At 46.4% G+C, this 19,616-nt stretch overlaps 1 protein-coding gene across 1 annotated transcript in view; it reads right to left on the bottom strand.

Moving 5' to 3' along the window:
* Nucleotides 1–3,514: 3,514 nt before the first annotated feature.
* Nucleotides 3,515–19,616, bottom strand: part of LOC119954251 (myosin light chain 4-like) — an 80,483-nt gene continuing 64,381 nt past the window's right edge. The window contains exons 6-7 of the mRNA XM_038779331.1: nucleotides 13,438–13,480; nucleotides 3,515–3,796 (exon numbers count right to left, since the gene is read on the bottom strand). Coding sequence (XP_038635259.1) covers nucleotides 13,452–13,480 — 29 coding nt within the window. The 3' untranslated portion in view covers nucleotides 3,515–3,796; nucleotides 13,438–13,451. The remainder of the gene's footprint in view (nucleotides 3,797–13,437; nucleotides 13,481–19,616) is intronic.

Here is a 19,616-nt window from a genome sequence, read left to right as displayed (position 1 = left end):
GGGCCTGTTCCTGTGCTGTAATTTTTCTTTGTTCTTCTTCTTTGTTTTATCAGATCAGTCATAATCTCATTGGATGGCGGAGCAGACTCGATGGGCTGAATTGCCTACTTCTGCTCCTACATCTTGTGGTCTTAATGTGAAATGGGCCCAGACTACTGGGTTTGCATTGGAGAAGAAAGTGAGGGCACAGTTGGAAAAGGAGAGCCAAAGGCTGGTCCTCGTGGCAGGCAATAAACAAATATCACCTGCTGCTGAGTACAGTACTCAGACTGCCATGGTTTGGTGTAAATACATGTTGGTGTTGTTAAATTTTTTGCTTAATTTGACCATCTTTGTACTATATTCACTGTAATCACAAAGTTAAAGAAACCATTTTAATACAAACATGTGGCTGAAAAAGCCATATTATATCCTGTATTATCTATTAATCAAAAAATCGTATTGAGTAGTAACCAATCTGATACCGATGATTTTATTGAGTTATAATCAATGTAATCAATAGTCATTTTAGAAAGTATTAATTCATTTTAAGTATTAATGTATAATCTCTAAAGGTTGAGTCACAGGTAGATAGGGCAGTGAAGGCTTTTGGCAAGCTGGCCTTCATCAGTCAGGGCACTGAGTATAGAAGTTGGGAAGTTATGTTGCAGTTGTACAGGACGTTGGTGAGACTGCACATGGAGAATGGTGTTGAGTTTTGGTCGCCTTGCTGAAGGAAAGATGTTATTGAACTGGACAGAGTGCAGAAGAGATTTAACAGGATGTTGCCAGGACTCAAGGGCCTGAGTTATAGGGAGAGATTGGACAGGGTAGGGCTTTTCTCTTTCGAGTGAAGGAGACTGAGGGGCCTGTATAAGATCATGAGAGGTATGGATATTGTGAATGCACTCCGTCATTTTCCCAGGGTTGGGGAATTGAGAACTGGAGGGCATAGGTTTAAGCTAAGAGTGGAAAGAATTTTTTTTTTTTTTTAAATTTAGATTAGCCAATTATTTTTTCCAATTAAGGGGCAATTTAGCGTGGCCAATCCACCTACTCTGCACATTTTTGAGCTGTGGGGGCGAAACCCACCCAGACACGGGGAGAACGTGCAAACTCCACATGGACAGTGACCCAGAGCCGGGATCGAACCTGGGACCTCAGCGCCGTGAGGTGGTTGTGCTAACCACTAGGCCACCGTGCTGCCCTAGAGTGGAAAGAATTAATGTGAATCTGAGGAACAACTTTTTTTACACAGAGGATAGTATGACTGTGGAATGAGCAGCCGGAGGAAATGGTTGAGACAGGGACATTGACAACATTTAAAATGTATTTGGGCAGATACATGGATAGGAAAGGTTTCGGGCGATATGGGCCAAATGCAGGCAAATGGGGTTAGCTTAGATAGGCTTTGGTTGGCATGGACCAGTTTGGGCCGAAGGTCCTGTTTCCGTGTCGTAGATTCTGTGATTCTATAACGGGGCAGCACGGTAGCATGGTGGTTAGCATAAATGCTTCACAGCTCCAGGGTCCCAGGTTCGGTTCCCGGCTGGGTCACTGTCTGTGTGGAGTCTGCACGTCCTCCCCGTGTGTGCGTGGGTTTCCTTCGGGTGCTCCGGTTTCCTCCCACAGTCCAAAGATGTGCAGGTTAGGTGGATTGGCCATGCTAAATTGCCCGTAGTGTCCTTAAAAGTAAGGTTAAGGTTGTTGGGTTACGGGTATAGGGTGGATACGTGGGGTTGAGTGGGGTGATCATTGCTCGGCACAACATCGAGGGCCGAAGGGCCTGTTCTGTGCTGTACTGTTCTATGTTCTATGTTCTATGTTGTGTAAGTTTTAAGTTTATCATTCGCATGAGAAGGTGCAGCACAAAATCTTTTGGAACACTGATAAGGACCATGAGACAGTACACTTGCAACAGTCCAGCTTCATGAATAAAGAGTTCTTCAAAATCAGATTAAGAAGTGGTTAGAATTAACATTATTGTGTTTCTGTTTGAGATACTGAGGAAAGATACAAACGAAAGCCAGTCAAATTTGCCCAATGAAAGCTAGAAATCATTAAATCAAAAATAACCTGATTCTAATAATGGTCTTCCGGTGTGTGGTTAGGGAAGAAAGCGGAGAGAGAGACACAAACTGAAGGAGGGAGAGAGACAAACTGGGGAGAGATTGACACAAACTGAGGGAACGGGGAGAGAGACACAAACTGGGGGAGAGAGGGAAACAAGCTGGGGGGCAGAGAGAGACAAAAGCTGATGCAACTCGTCATTGGACAGAGAGCGGGTAGCCAAAGTGTTGAATTAAATTTAGCATTGATTTATTTTTACAAGTTGTATATTGTAAAAAGTCAGAACATTGTATGAAAGATTCAATTCAAAGTCATTTTAATAGATTTTAAAAATTGATATTTAGGAATTTCTCATCAGTAGAAACATTCCAGGAATTTGCATTTAAATGTTCCTTAATACTTTGAATCTTCTGTGTTGTTTCTTTGATTGAGATATTCATCCCACTATAAAACAGAAAATCAAATCATTCATTGCAGTGAGGTCTGTGATCCTGAGACACCAAGCTGAGGCAAATGGAATAAAATTCGGGTCTAGGACAACTCATCGCGGCCGACTCATCGCGGCCGACTCATCGCCGCTGACTCATCGCCAGCCCAACTCATCGCCAGCCAACTCATCGCCAGCCCAACTCATCGCCAGCCCAACTCATCGCCAGCCCAACTCATCGCCAGCCCAACTCATCGCCAGCCAACTCATCGCCAGCCCAACTCATCGCCAGCCCAACTAAAAATTGAAATTCATGGTAATTCATGGTAAAAGCTGTCGGCGGCGGGTAACTTTTGAACGGCCCGCACCAAGCATTTGATAGATAGACCGGCCGGCGAACCAAGTTATATCACAGTTCAGACCGGTGGTATTTCAAATTTAATTCATGGTAAAAGCTGTCGGCGGCGGGTAACTTTTGAACGGCCCGCACCAAGCATTTGATAGATAGACCGGCCGGCGAACCAAGTTATATCACAGTTATAACTTGGTTCGCCGGCCGGTCTATCTATCAAATGCTTGGTGCGGGCCGTTCAAAAGTTACCCGCCGCCGACAGCTTTTACCATGAATTACCATGAATTACAATTTTTAGTTGGGCTGGCGATGAGTTGGCTGGCGATGAGTTGGGCTGGCGATGAGTCAGCGGCGATGAGTTGGCAGCGATGAGTCGGCGGCGATGAGTTGTCCCATTCCCTAAAATTCGCAGTGTCACTTGATCAAATGTCATGTGATTAAGTACCACATGAGTGAGGTAATGTGATTGAGTGTATTATGATCAAATGTCACATGGTCAGATCTCCAGGAATTTCGTGTCGAGTCTCTACCTGAAGCTTCTACTTAATGACTGTAGGTGACCCTTTCCCTGTGGTTCGATTGTTGATGTGTTTAATCTCTACTGTCTGTGACTTGTGCTAGCAACAACATGCTGTGCTGTTATTTTTCTCACTCCCACCCCAAAGAAATACTCGGGGGCAAAATCAGAAAGGTCTTTTGTTGCATTTAATTTGTGGTAAAAACTCATAGAAATTAAAGTACAAGTGAGAGGACAATGAAAGTTGGGGTGAGTGTATTGGAACATATCCACATACAGAACATATTGTCAGAGCAGATAGATTTCAGTGCTAATAACAGGACTGAATGGGACTTCCCCATGACACTTTATGGCTTCTGATTGGCTGAGTGACATCAGTGTGGAATCAGGGAAAGTTGTTGATGAAAAGATTTGACTGCCCCGGTCCATTGGCAACCGCACTGTTCACACTCTGGAATCATAAGAAAGAAAACGATCAGCAATTAGAAAGAAGAGCAGGACATTAACACAAAGCCTTAACACAAATTCGACTGAACTAGAATGAAACAAATTTGCAGCAGAGAAACAGAAGCAGGCCACTCTGCCCATCTGGTCCATGGTGGTGTTCAGGACTAACATGAGCCACCTTCCACCTCTCTTCCTTTCACCACACCACTGTGTTGCTTGTATTTCAATGGCAACTATCACAACCCCAAGATCGTCCAAAGAGATTAGCAGCCAATGAAGTCATTTTGAACTGCAGTTGCTGTTGCCATGAAGGCTGCAAGCAAAGTCCCCATGAACAACAAGGAATTAAATAACCAAATAATCTACTTTAGTGTGATTGCTTAAGGGATAAATGTTAGCCAATGTCACAGAGTCATCGGGCGGGATTTACCCACCACTGCATCACCTGTTTGTCGGCCAGCGGGATCTACCAGTCCTGCCATTGTCAACGGGATTTCCCATTGACTGCACCCTTTGTTGCCGGGAAACCCATGCGCCGTTGTGGGATCGGGATTTCCCGCCAGCGTGAACAGCTGCTAAATCCCGCCCATAGTCATAGGCTGTGATTTAACAAGCCCTGTTTAGGGTGGGTTTAAACATTCCCATTCCCAGTGCTTGTTGTGTCGGGAACAACCCCCGTTATCTAACAGCACTCTGTTGTGTTTTCGGGCCCCCCACACTTCCCCGAGACCGCACTTAGGGTTAATTGCCTGCACTGCGGAGCTCCGACAGTCCTCAGGCAGGAAGAGATTGGGACATTATTTTTAAATGGCTCCCCGATCTCAACCCCCCCCCCCCCACCCATGCTCCCCCGACAAGGCACCAGGACCCTACTCCCAATGCCCCAACTCACCTATACAGGGGTCCTCGAGCTCCCCTGATTGTCAAAATGCCAGCTTGGCACCCTGACAGTCTGGCTGGCAATATCACCTGGGCATGCCAGGCTGGATCCAGTGGCCAGGTGGGATCAGCAGTGCAATGGAACCACCCTGTACAGATACCAAACACCCGGGGCCTCCGATCGCCTAGAAGACCCCCCCCCCCCCCCAAAGTGCCATTCTGCCTGGTCCCCATATGGGCGACCAGTGCTAAACGCACCTAGCTGGGGCATCCTTGGCAAAGCCAGTAGATCCCGGGCGCTGGTTCGATCTGGCATCAATGAGCCTTTAAGCTCACTTAGCTCTGCAAGTCTGGGATTCGCCCAGATCTCGGTCCATTTCACCAGGCATAACGACCATTGGGAATCTTGGGAGAGACCTCGGGCGGTACGCGGCCGGTAAATCGCATCCATCGAGTTCTACAGAACAGGAAAGGCCCTTCAGCCCATCACGTTCGCACCAGTCAAAAACAACCACCCAACTATTTTAATCCCATTTTGCAGCACTTGGCTCGTAGCCTTGAATGCTCTGAGATCACAAGTGCTCATCTAAATACTTCTTCAATGGAATGAGGGTCTCTGCCTCCATCACCCTTTCAGGCAGCAAATTCCAAACTTCCACCATCCTCTGGGTAAAAAGGTTTTTCCTCACATCCCCTCTAAACCCCTTACCTTAAATCAATGCCCCCTGGTCATTGATCCCTCCACCAATGGGAAAAGTTTCTTTCTGTCAACTCTATCTACGCCCCTCATTATTTTATACATCTCAATCATGTCCGTCCTCAGTCTCCTTCGCTCCAAGGAAAATAATCCGTCTATCCAATCTCTCTTCATATCTAACCGGGAGATATTTCTTTGCCCTTCTTGGTTTACTAACCCACCCAAAAAATGCACATTGGGCAGTGCAGCATTCCCTCAGTACTGCACCAAGGGTTTTGGTCCATGGTTCTGGAGTGGGAATTGAATCCACAACATTATGACTCAGGGATTCTCTAAAGGGACTGTGCACAACAGGAAATATAGGCTTTGGCCAGCACATAAGTTATATAAAGTTTTAAAGAGTGTTCAGGGACAGAGCAACCTCAGGGTTCACACACATAAAGGTGACAGGTCATATTGAGAGATTATTTAGCAAGAGATGTGAGACCCTGGGCTTCATAATTACAGGTATTAAGTACAAAAGCAAGGAAATTGCACTGAATGCTTATAAAGCTCTGATTAGGCCCCTGATTAGGGCTTTGACAAAGAGTCATCGGACTCGAAACGTTAGCTCTTTTCTCTCCCTATAGATGTTGCACTGCAGGAATTCTATGGTTCTAAACTGGGGCCGTTCTCCTTGGAACAAAGGAGATTGAGTGGAGGTTTGACGGTGCACAAGATTATGACAGGTGTAGACAAGGTAGACGAGGATAAGTTGTTCTTACAAGGGTCGGAGGGACACTGATTTAAGATTTTGGGCAAGAGATGCAGATGGGAGGAAGAATTTTTTAAAGGAGTGAGTGGTAATGGTCTGGGCCTCCTGTCCATCGAGGGTGGTGGAAATATCAAATTGGATGCCTGAGGGAAATAAATTTGCAGGGAAATGGGGACAAAGCAGGGAACTGGGACTGATTGAACTGCCCTACAACAGGCTTATCCAATCGTTATGCACCGGGAAGGTGGGGGGGGGCACACTTCAAAGGTTTTTCACTCGAGGGGAAAATTTACAAATTTTGCAAAGTTAAAATTTGGGACAACTTTAAACATGACTTTCAAAAAACAACTGCTGGATGAAAAAAAACACCTCTTGTGAAATACAAGCAATGAAGGAACCGTGCGTTCAGAGACAAGTGCTAATATTGTAATCTAACTACAGATCATTCAATAGATGACGCTGCCCAATTGAAGTTTAGTTTTCCCGAGAACAAAGCCTTTTTTACATCAGCTAACATTTTCTCCAACTGTCTAAAGATGTGTGGGTCAGGTGGATTGGTCACGCTAAATTGCCCCTTACCGTCCAAAAGGTTAGGTGGGATAGCTGGGTTATAGGGATAAGGTGGAGGTGTGGGCTTAGGTAGGGTGCTCTTTCAGGGGCCGGTGTAGACTCGATGAGCCGAATGGGCTCCTTCTGCCTGTAAATTCTATGATTCTATGAACTTGCCGAGCAACAGATCAATGAGTAAATAGTAAGGGGGCGATTCTCTGAGCCCCACGCCAGGCCGGAGAGTCGCCGCAACCGCGCCACGATGCCCTGATGCCAGCGCGCGATTATCTGAGATGTGGAGAATCGGCGTTATTTGTGCCGGCGTGTTTGGGAAATTGATTCTCCGGCCCGGAGGGGCCGGGCGGCCGAGCCGATACGACAGAGTCCTGCCGGCGCCGTTCACCCCTGGTCGCTGCCGGCGGGAACTCTGCACGAACGGTCGGGGGGGGGGCGGCCTGTGGGCGGGGAGGAGGGCTCCTTCACCAGGGGGGCCTCGAATGGGGTCTGGCCCGCGATCGGGGCCCACCAATTGGCGGGCCGGCCTCTCCTCCCCCCGGCCAACTTTCTGGCGCGGCCGGCCCTTGAACACCAACGCCACGTTGCGTCAGGGCCGGCGCGCTAAAGAAGTCCCCACGCATGCGCAGGTTGGCGTGGCCCAACTGCGCATGCGCGGGTTGGCTAAGCCCCTGTGGGGGCCAGAATTAGTCGTACCCAGGCCCAGTTTGCACCGTCGTGAAATGTGAATCGCCCCCTAAAGATGAGCATTAAGAGTGTATGTTTACAGCTCACTCCCAGGATCAGTCACTCTCACCCCCTGTGAGTGTGGATGAAAGGGCACGACACACGGCAGCATGGTGGCACAGTGGTTAGCACTGCTACTTTTCACGGCACCAAAGACCTGGGTTCGATCCCAGACCCGGGTCATTGTTTGTGTGGAGTTTGCACATTTTCCCCGTGTCTGTGTGGGTCTCACCCCCACAACTCAAAAAAATCTGCAAGGTAGGTGGATTGGCCACGTTAAATTGCCCCTTAATTGGAAAAAAAGAATTGGGTGCTCCAAATTTATTTTAAAAGTAGAAAGGGCATGATGGGATATGCAGGTGAGATTGAATGAAAATCCTGACACTGGGAGTGAGCCAGATTTACAGACATATTCTGCAGCTGCACTCTCAACAACACCCCCTCCCCCACACTCTTCCTTCACACACTCACTCCCCAATCTCCCTTTTCCCTCACACAATCTCACCAGCCACACTCCCTCATGCCCCAAAACTCCTCCTCATACCACGTCATACTGCCTCATGCCCCCTCACACTCTCCCACCTACACACTCTGTACCCCCTGTCACACTCCCTAGCCCTCTCTCACTCTCTGTCTGACTGCCACACTATCTTCTCCCCCACACATTCTTCTCCCCCACACACACACTCTCTCTCTCTCTCTTCCCCCTCACAATATGTCATTCTCTTACAGTCTCAAGTCATTCACTTATTCAGATGTCAGTGAGCCCCACTCTATAGAACCATAGAAATGTTACAGCACAGAAGGAGGCCATTTGGCCCATCTTGTCCATACCTGTCCAAGGATACACAGGTGACCTTTCTAATCCCACTGTACTGTACCCGGTCTCTGGCCCTGTAGCTTACATGACTTAAGGTGTAGATCCAGGTACGTTTTTAAAGACTTTAGGCTCTTTGCCTACACCAACGCGGGCAGCAAATTCCAGACCCCCGCTACCCTCTGCGTAAAAAAGTTCTTTCTCGTGCCTTCCCTACACCTTCTGCAACTTTTCTTGAATCTATGTCTCCTGGTTCTAGAATTCTCCACCAAGGGAAACAATTTTATCCTGTCAACTCTATCATTTTCCCTCATAATTTTGTTCACCTCAAGTGACCCCTCAGCCTCCTTTGTTCCAAGGAAAATAACCCCAACCTATCTAATCTTTTCTCATAACTACACTTTTCTAGCCCTGGCAACATTCTTATAAACCTCCTCTGCACTCTCTCCAGAGTAATTACATCCTTCCTGTAATGTGTTGACCAGAACTGAACACAATACTCCAGTTGTGGCCTCATCAGTGTTTTATACAATTCCAACCTGATATCCTATTTTTATATTCTATACCTCTGCCAATGAAAGAGAGCATTCCATATGCTTTCTTTACAACCTTGTCTACTTGAACTGCTACCTTTAGGGACCTTTGTACTTGTCCGCCAAGATCTCTCACTTAATTTGGATTTGGATTTGTTTTATTGTCACTTGTGCCGCGATACATTGAAAAGGATTGTTCTACTTACAGTCCAGACAGATCCTTCCATACATGAAAAAAAAATAGGACACACATAAATCCACAATGTAAACGCAAAGGCACAGGCGACGGGTAAGCATATGGGTGCAATATTACTCAGTAGAGAAGATGTGTGAAGAGATCAGTTCAGTCCGTAAGAGGAGTCTTGTAGCAGCGGGGGAAAGCTGTTTTTGAACCTGCTATTGCGTGTTCTCTGACTTTTGTATTTCCTGCTCAATGGAACAAGTTGGGAGAGTGAATAACCTGTGTGGGAGAGGTCTTTGATTATGCTGCCCACTTTCCCAAGGCAGCGGAAGTGTAGACAGAGTCAATGGACGGGAGGCGGGTTTGCGTGATGGCCTGGGTTGTGTTCATGATTCTTTGTAGTTTTTTACGGTCTTGGGCTGAGCAGTTCCCATACCAGGCTATGATTCAGTCAGAGAGGATGCTTTCTAAGGTGCATCTGTAAAAATTGGTGAGAGTCAATATGTGCATGCCAAATTTCCTTTGTTTCCTGAGGCATTGTTGTGCTTTCGTGGTTGTAGAATCAATGTGGGTGGGCCAGGCCAGATTGTTGGTGATGTGCACACCTAGGAATTTGAAATTATCAAGTATCTCCACCTCGGCACCATTGATGCAGACAGGGTTGTGCACGATATTTCGCTTTCTGAAGTCAACGACCAGCTCTTTAATTTTGCTGACATTGAGGGAGAGATTGTTGTTAGTGCACCATGCCACTAGGTTCTCTATCTTCCTCCTGTACTCTGACTCATCGTTGTTCAAGATCCGACCCACTATTGTCGTGTCATCAGCAAACTTTTCACAGTAACTTCATTGTAATGTTAATGTAAGCGTATTTGTGACAGTAAAGATTATTATTTTCTTGTAGATGATGTTGGAGTCAAATCTTGCCACATATTCATGTGTGTATAGGGAGTATAGTAAGGGGCTAAGTATGCAGCTTAATATTGAATACTCTCTATAACTGTTTGACCTCCATAAATGTTGACCTCACACTTCTGTGTTAAATTCCATCTGCCACTTTATTGCCCACTCCACCAACTCATCTATATCATTTTGGAGATTACAGCTATCCTCTACGTTGTCCACCACTCAGCAAATCTTTGTGTTGTCTGCAAATTTCCCAATCGTGCCCCCAAAGTTCACTTCCAAATCGTTAATAAATAACATAATCAGTAAGGGTCTCAACACTGAGCCCCGTGGAACACCACTTGAAACAACTTTCCAGTTTCAAGGGCAGCCATCGACCATTATCCTTTGTTTCCTGTTACTCAGCCAACTTTTTATCCAGTTTGCCACATTGCCCTGTATCTCATCAGCATTTACTTTTTGACCAAGTGGTACTTTGTAAAATGCCTTACTAAAATCCATGTACACCACATCCACTGCACTACCTTTATCAACCCTTCTTGTCACTTCTTCAAAGAATTCAATCAAATTTGTGAGGCAAGACCTTCCTTTAACAAATCCATGCTGACTATCCCTGATTGGTCCATGCCTTTCCATAGGACAGGTAACCTGATCTCTCAGGATTGATTCTACTAGTTTGCCCACCATTGACATAAGACTAACTGGCTTATAATTGTTTGTCATTTCCTTTGATCCCTTTTTAAACAATGGAACAACGTTTGCATTTCTCCAGACTTCCGGTACCTCTCCTACATCTAGTGAGGATTGGAAAACCCTCCTCAGAGTATCCACTATCTCCTCCCTGACCTCCTTCTGTAGCCTCAGAAACAATCCATCTGGCCCTGGCGACTTATCAACTTTCAAGGATTCCAACCCTTCGAGTAATTCCTCTTTCTTTATGATTATTCTGTCCAATATCTGACAATATATCTTGACTACTATATCTGCAGCAACCATTTCCTTTGTAAGCACAGAGACAAAATATTCATTGAAAACCCTTCTCACAGCCTCTGCATCCACACACAAGTTCCTTTCTTCATATCTGGTAGGCCACACTTTTTCCTTAATATATATATTTAGCATTAATATATTGGTAAAACATCTTTGGGTTTTCTTTAACTTTACTTGCTAATCTTTTTTCATGCCCTCTCTTTGATTTCCTTTTTAACTTTGTCCCTGCACTTCCTATACTCGTCTAGGCTATCTGCAGTGCTTAGTTCTTTGTGAACAAAGAACAAAGGAAAGTACAGCACAGGAACAGGCCCTTTGGCCCTCCAAGCCCGTGCCGAACATGCTGCCCATCTAAACTAAAACCTTCTACACTTCCGGAGTCTATTCCCATCCTATTCATGTATTTATCAAGATGCCCCTTAAATGTCACTATCATTCCTGCTTCCACCACCTTCTCCGGCAGCGAGTTCCAGGCACCCACTACCCTCTGTGTAAGAAACTTGCCTCGTACATCTCCTCTAAACCTTGCCCCTCGCACTTTAAATCTATCCCCCCCCCCCCCCCAGTAATTGACCCCTCTACCCTGGGAAAAACCTTCTGACTAATCACTCTGTCTATGCCCCTCATAATTTTGTAGACCTCTATCAGGTCGCCCCTCAACCTCCGTCTGATATGTGCCTATTGTACGCTTCCTTTTCTGTTGATCTTCCCCTGTATTCCTCGAGATAACCATGGGGCTCTAGATTTCGCAGTACCTCTCTTATTCTTGGAGCGGACATGTCGACTTTGTACACTTAGGATCTTGTTTTTTAGTGTTTCCCACTGATTTATCCTCGAGCAGTGCTAGATCTAGAATTGCATCTCCTCTCATTGGGTTTGTCAATAATTGTTGAAAAACAATTTCTGGACACACTGCATGAATTTTTCACCCTCGGTTCCTCTTATATTGTTTGAATCCCAGTTGATATTGGGATAATTAAAGTCTCCTACTGTTATTGCCCTCTTGGTCTTACAGCAGTAATTTGCCTAATGTTCTTCTATTTCCCTTTCACTATTTGTGGTCTGTTGTATACCCCAATAATAATAATCTTTATTGGTGTCACAAGTAGGCTTACATTAACACTGCAATGAAGTTACTGTGAAAATCCCCTAGTTGCCACATTCCGGTGCCTGCTCGGGTACAATGAGGGAGAATTCAGAATGTCCAATTCACCTAACAAGCACTTCTTTCGGGACTTTGGGAAGAAACCGGAGGAAACCGGAGCACCCAGAGAAAACTCACGCAGACATGGGGAGAACATGCAGATTCTGCACAAGCTGTGACCCAAGCTGGGAATCGAATACGGGTCCCTGGCACTGTTAAGCAACAGTAGGGGTAGGGGAGAATCCCGCCCATTGTCTCAAATTATCTACTCTCCAGTAATCGTAACAAAATTCCATTAAGCATCTCTTGGTAAACAAGTAAATGGTTGGAATGAATGATTATCTCACTTTTAATACACTCTTAATTGAATCAGGAGGTAGGGGGTGTCAGGGATTAGTCGTTTAACACTGAGATGTGGAGAAACTTCTTCGCTCATATCACCAAAACCAGGCACCTTCATTTTTCTAATACAAATTTAGAGTACCCAATTATTTGTTTTTCAATTAAGGGTCAATTTAACGTGGCCAATCCACCTACCATGCACATCTTTGGGTTGTGGGGGTGAGACCCACGCAGGCACGGGAAGAATGTGTGAACTCCACACGGAAAGTGACCCGGGACCAGAATTGAAACCGGGTCCTTGGCGCTGTGAAGCATCTGTGCTAACCACTGTGCTACCAGGCTGCCTAATGTGCCCCCCCCCCCCACCCCCACCCCCCACCCCCCTCCGCAGGCAGGGAATGGAACCAGCAGAGATCCAGCCCCTGTTTTACTCAGGTAGGTGGTGTATGGGTCAGATTATCAGATGTGAAGCCTTGCAGTACCAGTCAGTGGCCAGACCAACTGAAAAGTGTCCAAAATATAACCCGGTGTCTGACCGAGCAACTCGAGGGGTTGTGAATCTTTGTAATGCTCTACCCCAGAGCTCTGCGGATGTACAGTTTTTGAGCGTGTTCAAGACAGAGTTTGACAGATTTTAGGATACTCAGAAAACTCAGGGGCTGGTTTAGCTCACAAGGCTAAATCGCTGGCTTTTAAAGCAGACCAAGTGGGTCAGCAACACGGTTCAATTCCTGTACCAGCCTCCCTGGACAGGCGCTGGAATGTGGCGACTAGGGGCTTTTCACAGTAACTTCATTGAAGCCTACTCGTGACAATAAGTGATTTTCATTTTTTTTTCATTTTCAATTGAGAGATATGGACAAAGCACAGGAAAGTGTAATTGAGATAAAAGCCATGATCTTATTGAATGGCAGAGCAGACTTGAGGGGCCAAATGACCCATTCCTGCTCCTATTCCTTCAGTTTTTATGTTTATTTGGAGTTATGTTTCCTCTACATCAGATCCATTTTCACGAAGTGTCCATCCTGTGCCTCAGTGTCATTGAACCAATTGTTGGATTTTGATGGTGATGGCCTTCAGGTGGGAATCACCCAGGACGGTAATTAACTCACCAGTGTGGGACTTCTCATCCTGATAAGATGTGTTTCGCAAAAGCTGCAAAAATAAAACAAAATATTATTGTCATTCTGTTAACATTGCCCCTTGCTGCTAGCTCCAGCTCTCCAACATGTGTCTCTCATCAACTACCACATCCTTTTGGCCAATATGATAAATATTTTTTTTAAGTTCTATAACATTGTTGAAATATAAATTCTGTATTTCTGTCAGCATCTGTAGAGAGAGAAAGCAGCACGGTGGCACAGTGGTTAGCACAGTTGCTTCGCAGCTCCAGGGTCACAGATTCAATTCCCGGCTTGGCTAACTGTCTGTGCGCAGTCTGTACGTTCTCCCTGTGTCTGTGTGGGTTTCCTCCGGGTGCTCCAGTTTCCTCCCACAGTCCAAAGATGTGCAGGTTAGGTGGATTGGACATGTTTAATTGACCCTTAGTTAAGTGGGATACGCAGGTTAAGCGTGGGTACGATGTTGCAGGGATAGAGTTGGAGCCTGGCTCGGGTGGTCTTTTGGAGGATCGGTGCATACTTGAGGGGCCAAATTGCCTCCTTCTGCACTACAGGGATTCTTGATTCATGAACCTTTCGAGTCCATTTGGCTCTTCATCACAATCATAGAATTTTAGAGTCATAGAATTTTCATAGAAGTGTAGAAAGAGGCTAATCGGCCCATCGAGTCTGCACCGACCCTTGGAAAGAGCACCCTATCTAAGCTTACAGCTCCCTGTAACCTAGTAACCTCACCTAAGCTTATTGGACGCGAAGGGCAATTCAGCTTGGCCAATCCACCTAATCTGTACATTTTTGGATTGTGGGTTTAAGGTGCGAGGGGCAAGGTTTAGAGGAGATGTACGAGGCAAGTTTTTTTACACAGACGGTAGTGGGTGCCTGGAACCCGCTGCGGGAGGAGTTGGTGGAAGCAGGGACAAAAGTGACGTTTAAGGGGCATCTTGACAAATACATGGATAGGATGGGAATAGAGGGATACGGACCCCGGAAGTGTCGAAGATTTTAGTTTAGACAGACAGCATGGTCGGCGCAGGCTTGGAGGGCCGAAGAGCCTGTTCCTGTGCTGTACTTTTCTTTGTTCTTTGGGAGGAAACCCGGAGCACACAGACACGGGAAGTAAGTGCAAACTCCACACAGTCACCCTAGGTTGGAATTCAACCCGGATCGCTGTAGCTGTGAGGCAGCAGTGCTGACCACTGTGCCACCGTGCCGCCCTTCCATTCTCCCTCCATTCATTCTGACAAAGAGCTGGACGCACACAAAACATTAAATCTGTTTGTTCTCCATACAGATGCTGACAGAGGTGCTGAGTTTTCTAGCATTTTCTCTTCTCATCTCAGATTCCAGTATCCACAGACTTTTATGTAAATGATGGGTATTTGGTACTATATAACATTTCTGGGTTATGAGATTATTCTTTGTTTGCTTCTCTATAATATTGAATATTGTTATTTTTGAATAAACTATTGTATGGCTCAGTCCACATATATAACTCTATTTCACAGGCTTCCACAGATTATTGTGCACATTGCTATCCTTATATTATCGCACCATTCTATTATTGTCTGTCTTTGGTGTCTTTTTATCTCAACTCCAGTATCACTGAATTCAACATAATTCAACTTTCAGAGTGTGAGTTGTAGAGGTTTGAAGCAAATAACTCATCATCTGAAGCAAGGACTTTCTTTTGTTCTTAATCCTGATTATTTTTACCCTTTCTATCCCTCTGTTTTTGTCTGTCTTATGTGTGTGGGTAGAGGGTGGAACAATTAAAGGGGGCTAGTAGGTTAGCCTGCTTGTTATCCAACTATAATTACGCATATTCCTGTTATAAACAGAAAGTAATCGTGTTTCCACTTACAAACCTGGTGAGTGTAATTATTGGACAGCCAAGGGCCAAATATCTTGGATTTTTCTCATAAGAATTGTTGTTAATTCACTTATGTTGTAACGCGGGACGTATGGGCCTAGAATTGACCGCATTTGCCCAGGGTGGCGTAACAGGCAATAGAGTGAGTTGGAGTGAGGGGACAGAGAGTAAGTTGGAAATAGTTGGAGTGAGGGGACAGAGAGTGCGTTGGAGATTCACTGAGGGGTGTAAGGGTCTTCTTCTTTGTTTCCTGTTCATTCCTATATTTCCCTTTTCTTTTCTTTTTGCAGTTACATCTCTGAACCGTGGGTGATTTATGGATATGCGTCTTTAAGGGCGACAACACTCTTGACCACTGCTACTCAAAAATCAGGGGTGCCTACCGTTCCATCCCCCGATCGCACTTTGGGAAATCAGACCATATGACGATGCTCCTTCTCCCGGCTTACAAGCAGAAACTCAAGCGGGAGAATCCAGCTAAGAAGGTCGTGCAGTGCTGCTCCGAGGAAACAGAAGAGCTCTTACGTGACTGCTCAGAGACAGTGACTGGTCCATATTTAAGAACTCAGCAACCAACTTAAATGGGTATGCCACCACCATTCATTAGTAAATGTGTGGACGACTGCGTGCCAAAGACAGCAGTATGTATGTTCCCCAACCGGAAACCGCGGCTCAATCGCAAGATTGACTCCCTACTGAAGGACAGGTTTGAGGTGTCCAAGTCAGACGACCCTGATCTATACAAGAAATATGATGTCAACCTCCGCAAAGCCATCTGAGTTGCCAAGAGAGAATATCAAACCAAGCTAGAGTCACAGACAGACTCTCGGCGGTTGTGGAAAAGACTAAACAACATAATGGGCTACAAAGCAAAGCTGAGCAGTATCTCCGGCAGCAGTGCACCCCTCCCCGATGAACACAATGCTCGGTTCGAGCAGGAAACCAATAATCTGCTGTCGAGTGCCCTAGTAGCTCATTACTCATCCATACTCACCATCATAGATTCCAAAGTCAGATCGGCCTTCCTGAAAGTGAACGGGCACGGACGGGATCCCTGGTCGTCCACTCAGAGCCTGCGTGGTCCAGCTGGCAGAGGTGTTCGCTGACATCTTTAACCTGTCCCTACACCACTCCGAGTTCCCCACCTGCTTCAAGAAGACCACCATCATACCGGTGCCAAAGAAGAACCAGGAAATGTGCCTCAATGACTACCGTCCGGTGTCCCTGACTTCAGTCGTAATGAAGTGCTTCGAGAGGTTGGTCATGAAGCGCATCACCTCCATACTCCCACTGCACTCCACCTTGACCCACTTCAATTCGCATACCGCTGCAACTGGTCCACAGCAGACACCATGTCCCTGGCCCTACACTCATCCCTAGAGCATCTCGACAACAAGGACTCCTACATCAGACTCCTATTTATTGACTACAGCTCCGCCTTCAACACCATAATCCCAGCCAAGCTCATATCAAAGCTCCAAAACCTAGGACTTGGCTCCCCAATCTGCAACTGGATCCTTGACTTTCTGACCCACAGACGACAATCAGTAAGAATGAACAACAACACCTCCTCCACAGTAGTCCTCAATACCGGGGCGCCGCAAGGCTGCGTACTTAGCCCCCTACTATATTCCTTGTACACACATGACTGTGTGGCAAAATTTGGTTCCAACTCTATCTACAAGTTTGCTGATGATACGACCATAGTGGGCCGGAATTCGAATATCGATGAGTCAGAATACATGAAGGAGATTGAGAACCTAGTGGAGTGGTGCAGCGACAACAATCTCTCCCTCAATGCTAGCTAAACTAAAGAGCTGGGCATTGACTTTAGGAAGCAAAGTACAGTGCACACCCCTGTCAGCATCAACGGGGCCGAGGTGGAGATGGTTAGCAGTTTCAAATTCCTAGGGGTGCACACCTCCAAAAATCTGTCCTGGTTCATCCACGTCTACGCTACCACCAAGAAAGCACAAACAGCGCCTATACTTCCTCAGGAAACTAAGGAAATTCGGCATGTGCACATTAACCCTTACCAACTTTTACAGATGCACCATAGAAAGCATCCTATCTGGCTGCATCAAAGCCTGGTATGGCAACAGCTCAGCCCAGGACCGCAAGGAACTTCAGAGAGTCGTGAACACAGCCCAGTCCATCACACGAACCTGCCTCCCATCCATTGACTCCATCTACACCTCACGCTGCCTGGGGAAAGCAGGCAGCATAATCAAATACCCCTCCCACTTGGCTTACTCACTCTTCCAACTTCTTCCATTGGGCAGGAGATACAGAAGTCCAAGAACACGCACGGACAGACTCACAAACAGCTTCTTCCCCGCTGTTACCAGACTCCTAAACGACCCTCTATGGACTGACCTCATTAACACTACACCCCTGTATGCTTCATCCGATGCCGGTGCTTATGTAGTTACATTATTGACTACAGCTCCGCTTTCAACTTGTGTTGCCCTATTATGTATTTTCTTTTATTCCCTTTTCTTTCCATCTACTTAATGATCTGTTGAGCTGCTCACAGAAAAATACTTTTCACTGTACCTCGGTACGCGTGACAATAAACAAATCCAATCCAATCCAATGTGGGCTGCACCTTTCATTCGAGCAGAAGGCTGTGCTGTTTTTGACTGACATCAGTGATGACTCAGATTGATTGATGTGGCTGGTGGCCATTGTATGGGCCCAAGCGGCTGTACCCTGCCCAATAACAGGTAGTGATTGGATATTACCTCACTGGAATGTTTCTCAGACCCACGAGGTTCCATTGTAGTTTCACTTTTGGTTCTGCAGTCTGAGTGGAGGATTCCAACTAATTTTCTCTCAAAAGATCCAGCTAGAATCTCTTCATAAGGTCACTGTGGGGGCTGATTCTCTCTCCTGTCAGTCTAGGTGTTATTTCCCTGAGACAGCAAAGGCTTGAAAGCAAATCCCAAGCTGATGGCAAGGGTTGATGTGAGACACTGTCGCGGCAAATAAATAGGCCTGAATGTGAGCCTTTGAGTTGAAGGCCCAGTTCAATAAGAACTAAAGTGAATCTTCAGAAGGCCTGCAACCTGTAAGTATCGCACTGAATGAATGACTCTGTCAAGAAGCCCATCACTAGTTGTAAACCAGATGCTTTGATCATCCACCGGGAGGAAACTCTGTTGCAAAGCAAGCATCTTCTGAAGCAAGGACTCTTATCTTTTGTCCTTATTATTTTTATCCGCTCTACCCCACTGTGTTTGTCGGTGTGTCTGTGTGGGTAGAGGGCAGGACAGTTAAAGAGGGGGGGGGGGGGGGGGGGTAGGTCAGCCTGCATGTTATCCAGCTGTAAGTACCGCATGTTTCATCTTTATTCCTGCTTTAAATAAAAGGTTATTGAATGTGATTATTGGGCAGCCAAGGGTCAAAGATTTTTTCTTTTTAATAAGAATCATTGGTTAATTCACTTGTGTTGTGACTCCAGGATGAGTGGGGCTGGAATTGTCTGCGCACTTGCCCAGCGTGTCGTAACAGGGGGGCTGGCGAGAGTTGCAGTGAGTTGGAGTGAGGGGACAGCGAGTGAGTTGGAGTGAGGGGACAGCGAGTGAGTTGGAGTGAGAGGACAGCGAGTGAGTTGGAGTGAGGGGACAGTGAGTGAGATGGAGTGAGGGGTCAGAGAGTGAGTTGGAGTGAGGGGATAGTGAGTGAGTTGGAGTGAGGGGACAGAGAGTGAGTTGGAGTGAGGGGACAGTGAGTTGGAGTGAGGGGACAGTGAGTGAGTTGGAGTGAGGGGATAGTGAGTGAGTTGGAGTGAGGGGACAGAGAGTGAGCTGGAGTGAGGGGACAGTGAGTGAGTTGGAGTGAAGGGACAGAGAGTGAGTTGGAGTGAGGGGACAGTGAGTTGGAGTGAGGGGACAGTGAGTGAGTTGGAGTGAGGGGACAGAGAGTGAGTTGGAGTGAGAGGACAATGAGTGAGTTGGAGTGAGGGGACAGTGAGTGAGATGGAGTGAGGGGACAGTGAGTGAGTTGGAGTGAGGGGACAGATAGTGAGTTGGAGTGAGGGGACAGAGAGCGATTTGGAGTGAGGGGGCAGAGAGTGAGTTGGAGTGAGGGGACAGTGAGTGAGTTGGAGTGAGGGGACAGTGAGTTGGAGTGAGGGGACAGTGAGTGAGTTCGAGTGAGGGGACAGAGAGTGAGTTGGAGTGAGTTGGAGTGAGGGGACAGTGAGTGAGTTGGAGTGAGGGGACAGTGAGTGAGATGGAGTGAGGGGACAGAGAGTGAGTTGGAGTGAGGGGACAGAGAGTGAGTTGGAGTGAGGGGA

This window comes from Scyliorhinus canicula, chromosome 19 (genome assembly GCF_902713615.1).
Source record: "Scyliorhinus canicula chromosome 19, sScyCan1.1, whole genome shotgun sequence".
Lineage (NCBI taxonomy): Eukaryota > Metazoa > Chordata > Chondrichthyes > Carcharhiniformes > Scyliorhinidae > Scyliorhinus > Scyliorhinus canicula.
The sequence above is the reverse complement of the archived record's forward strand: the minus strand, read 5'-3'. Positions and strand labels throughout refer to the sequence as shown.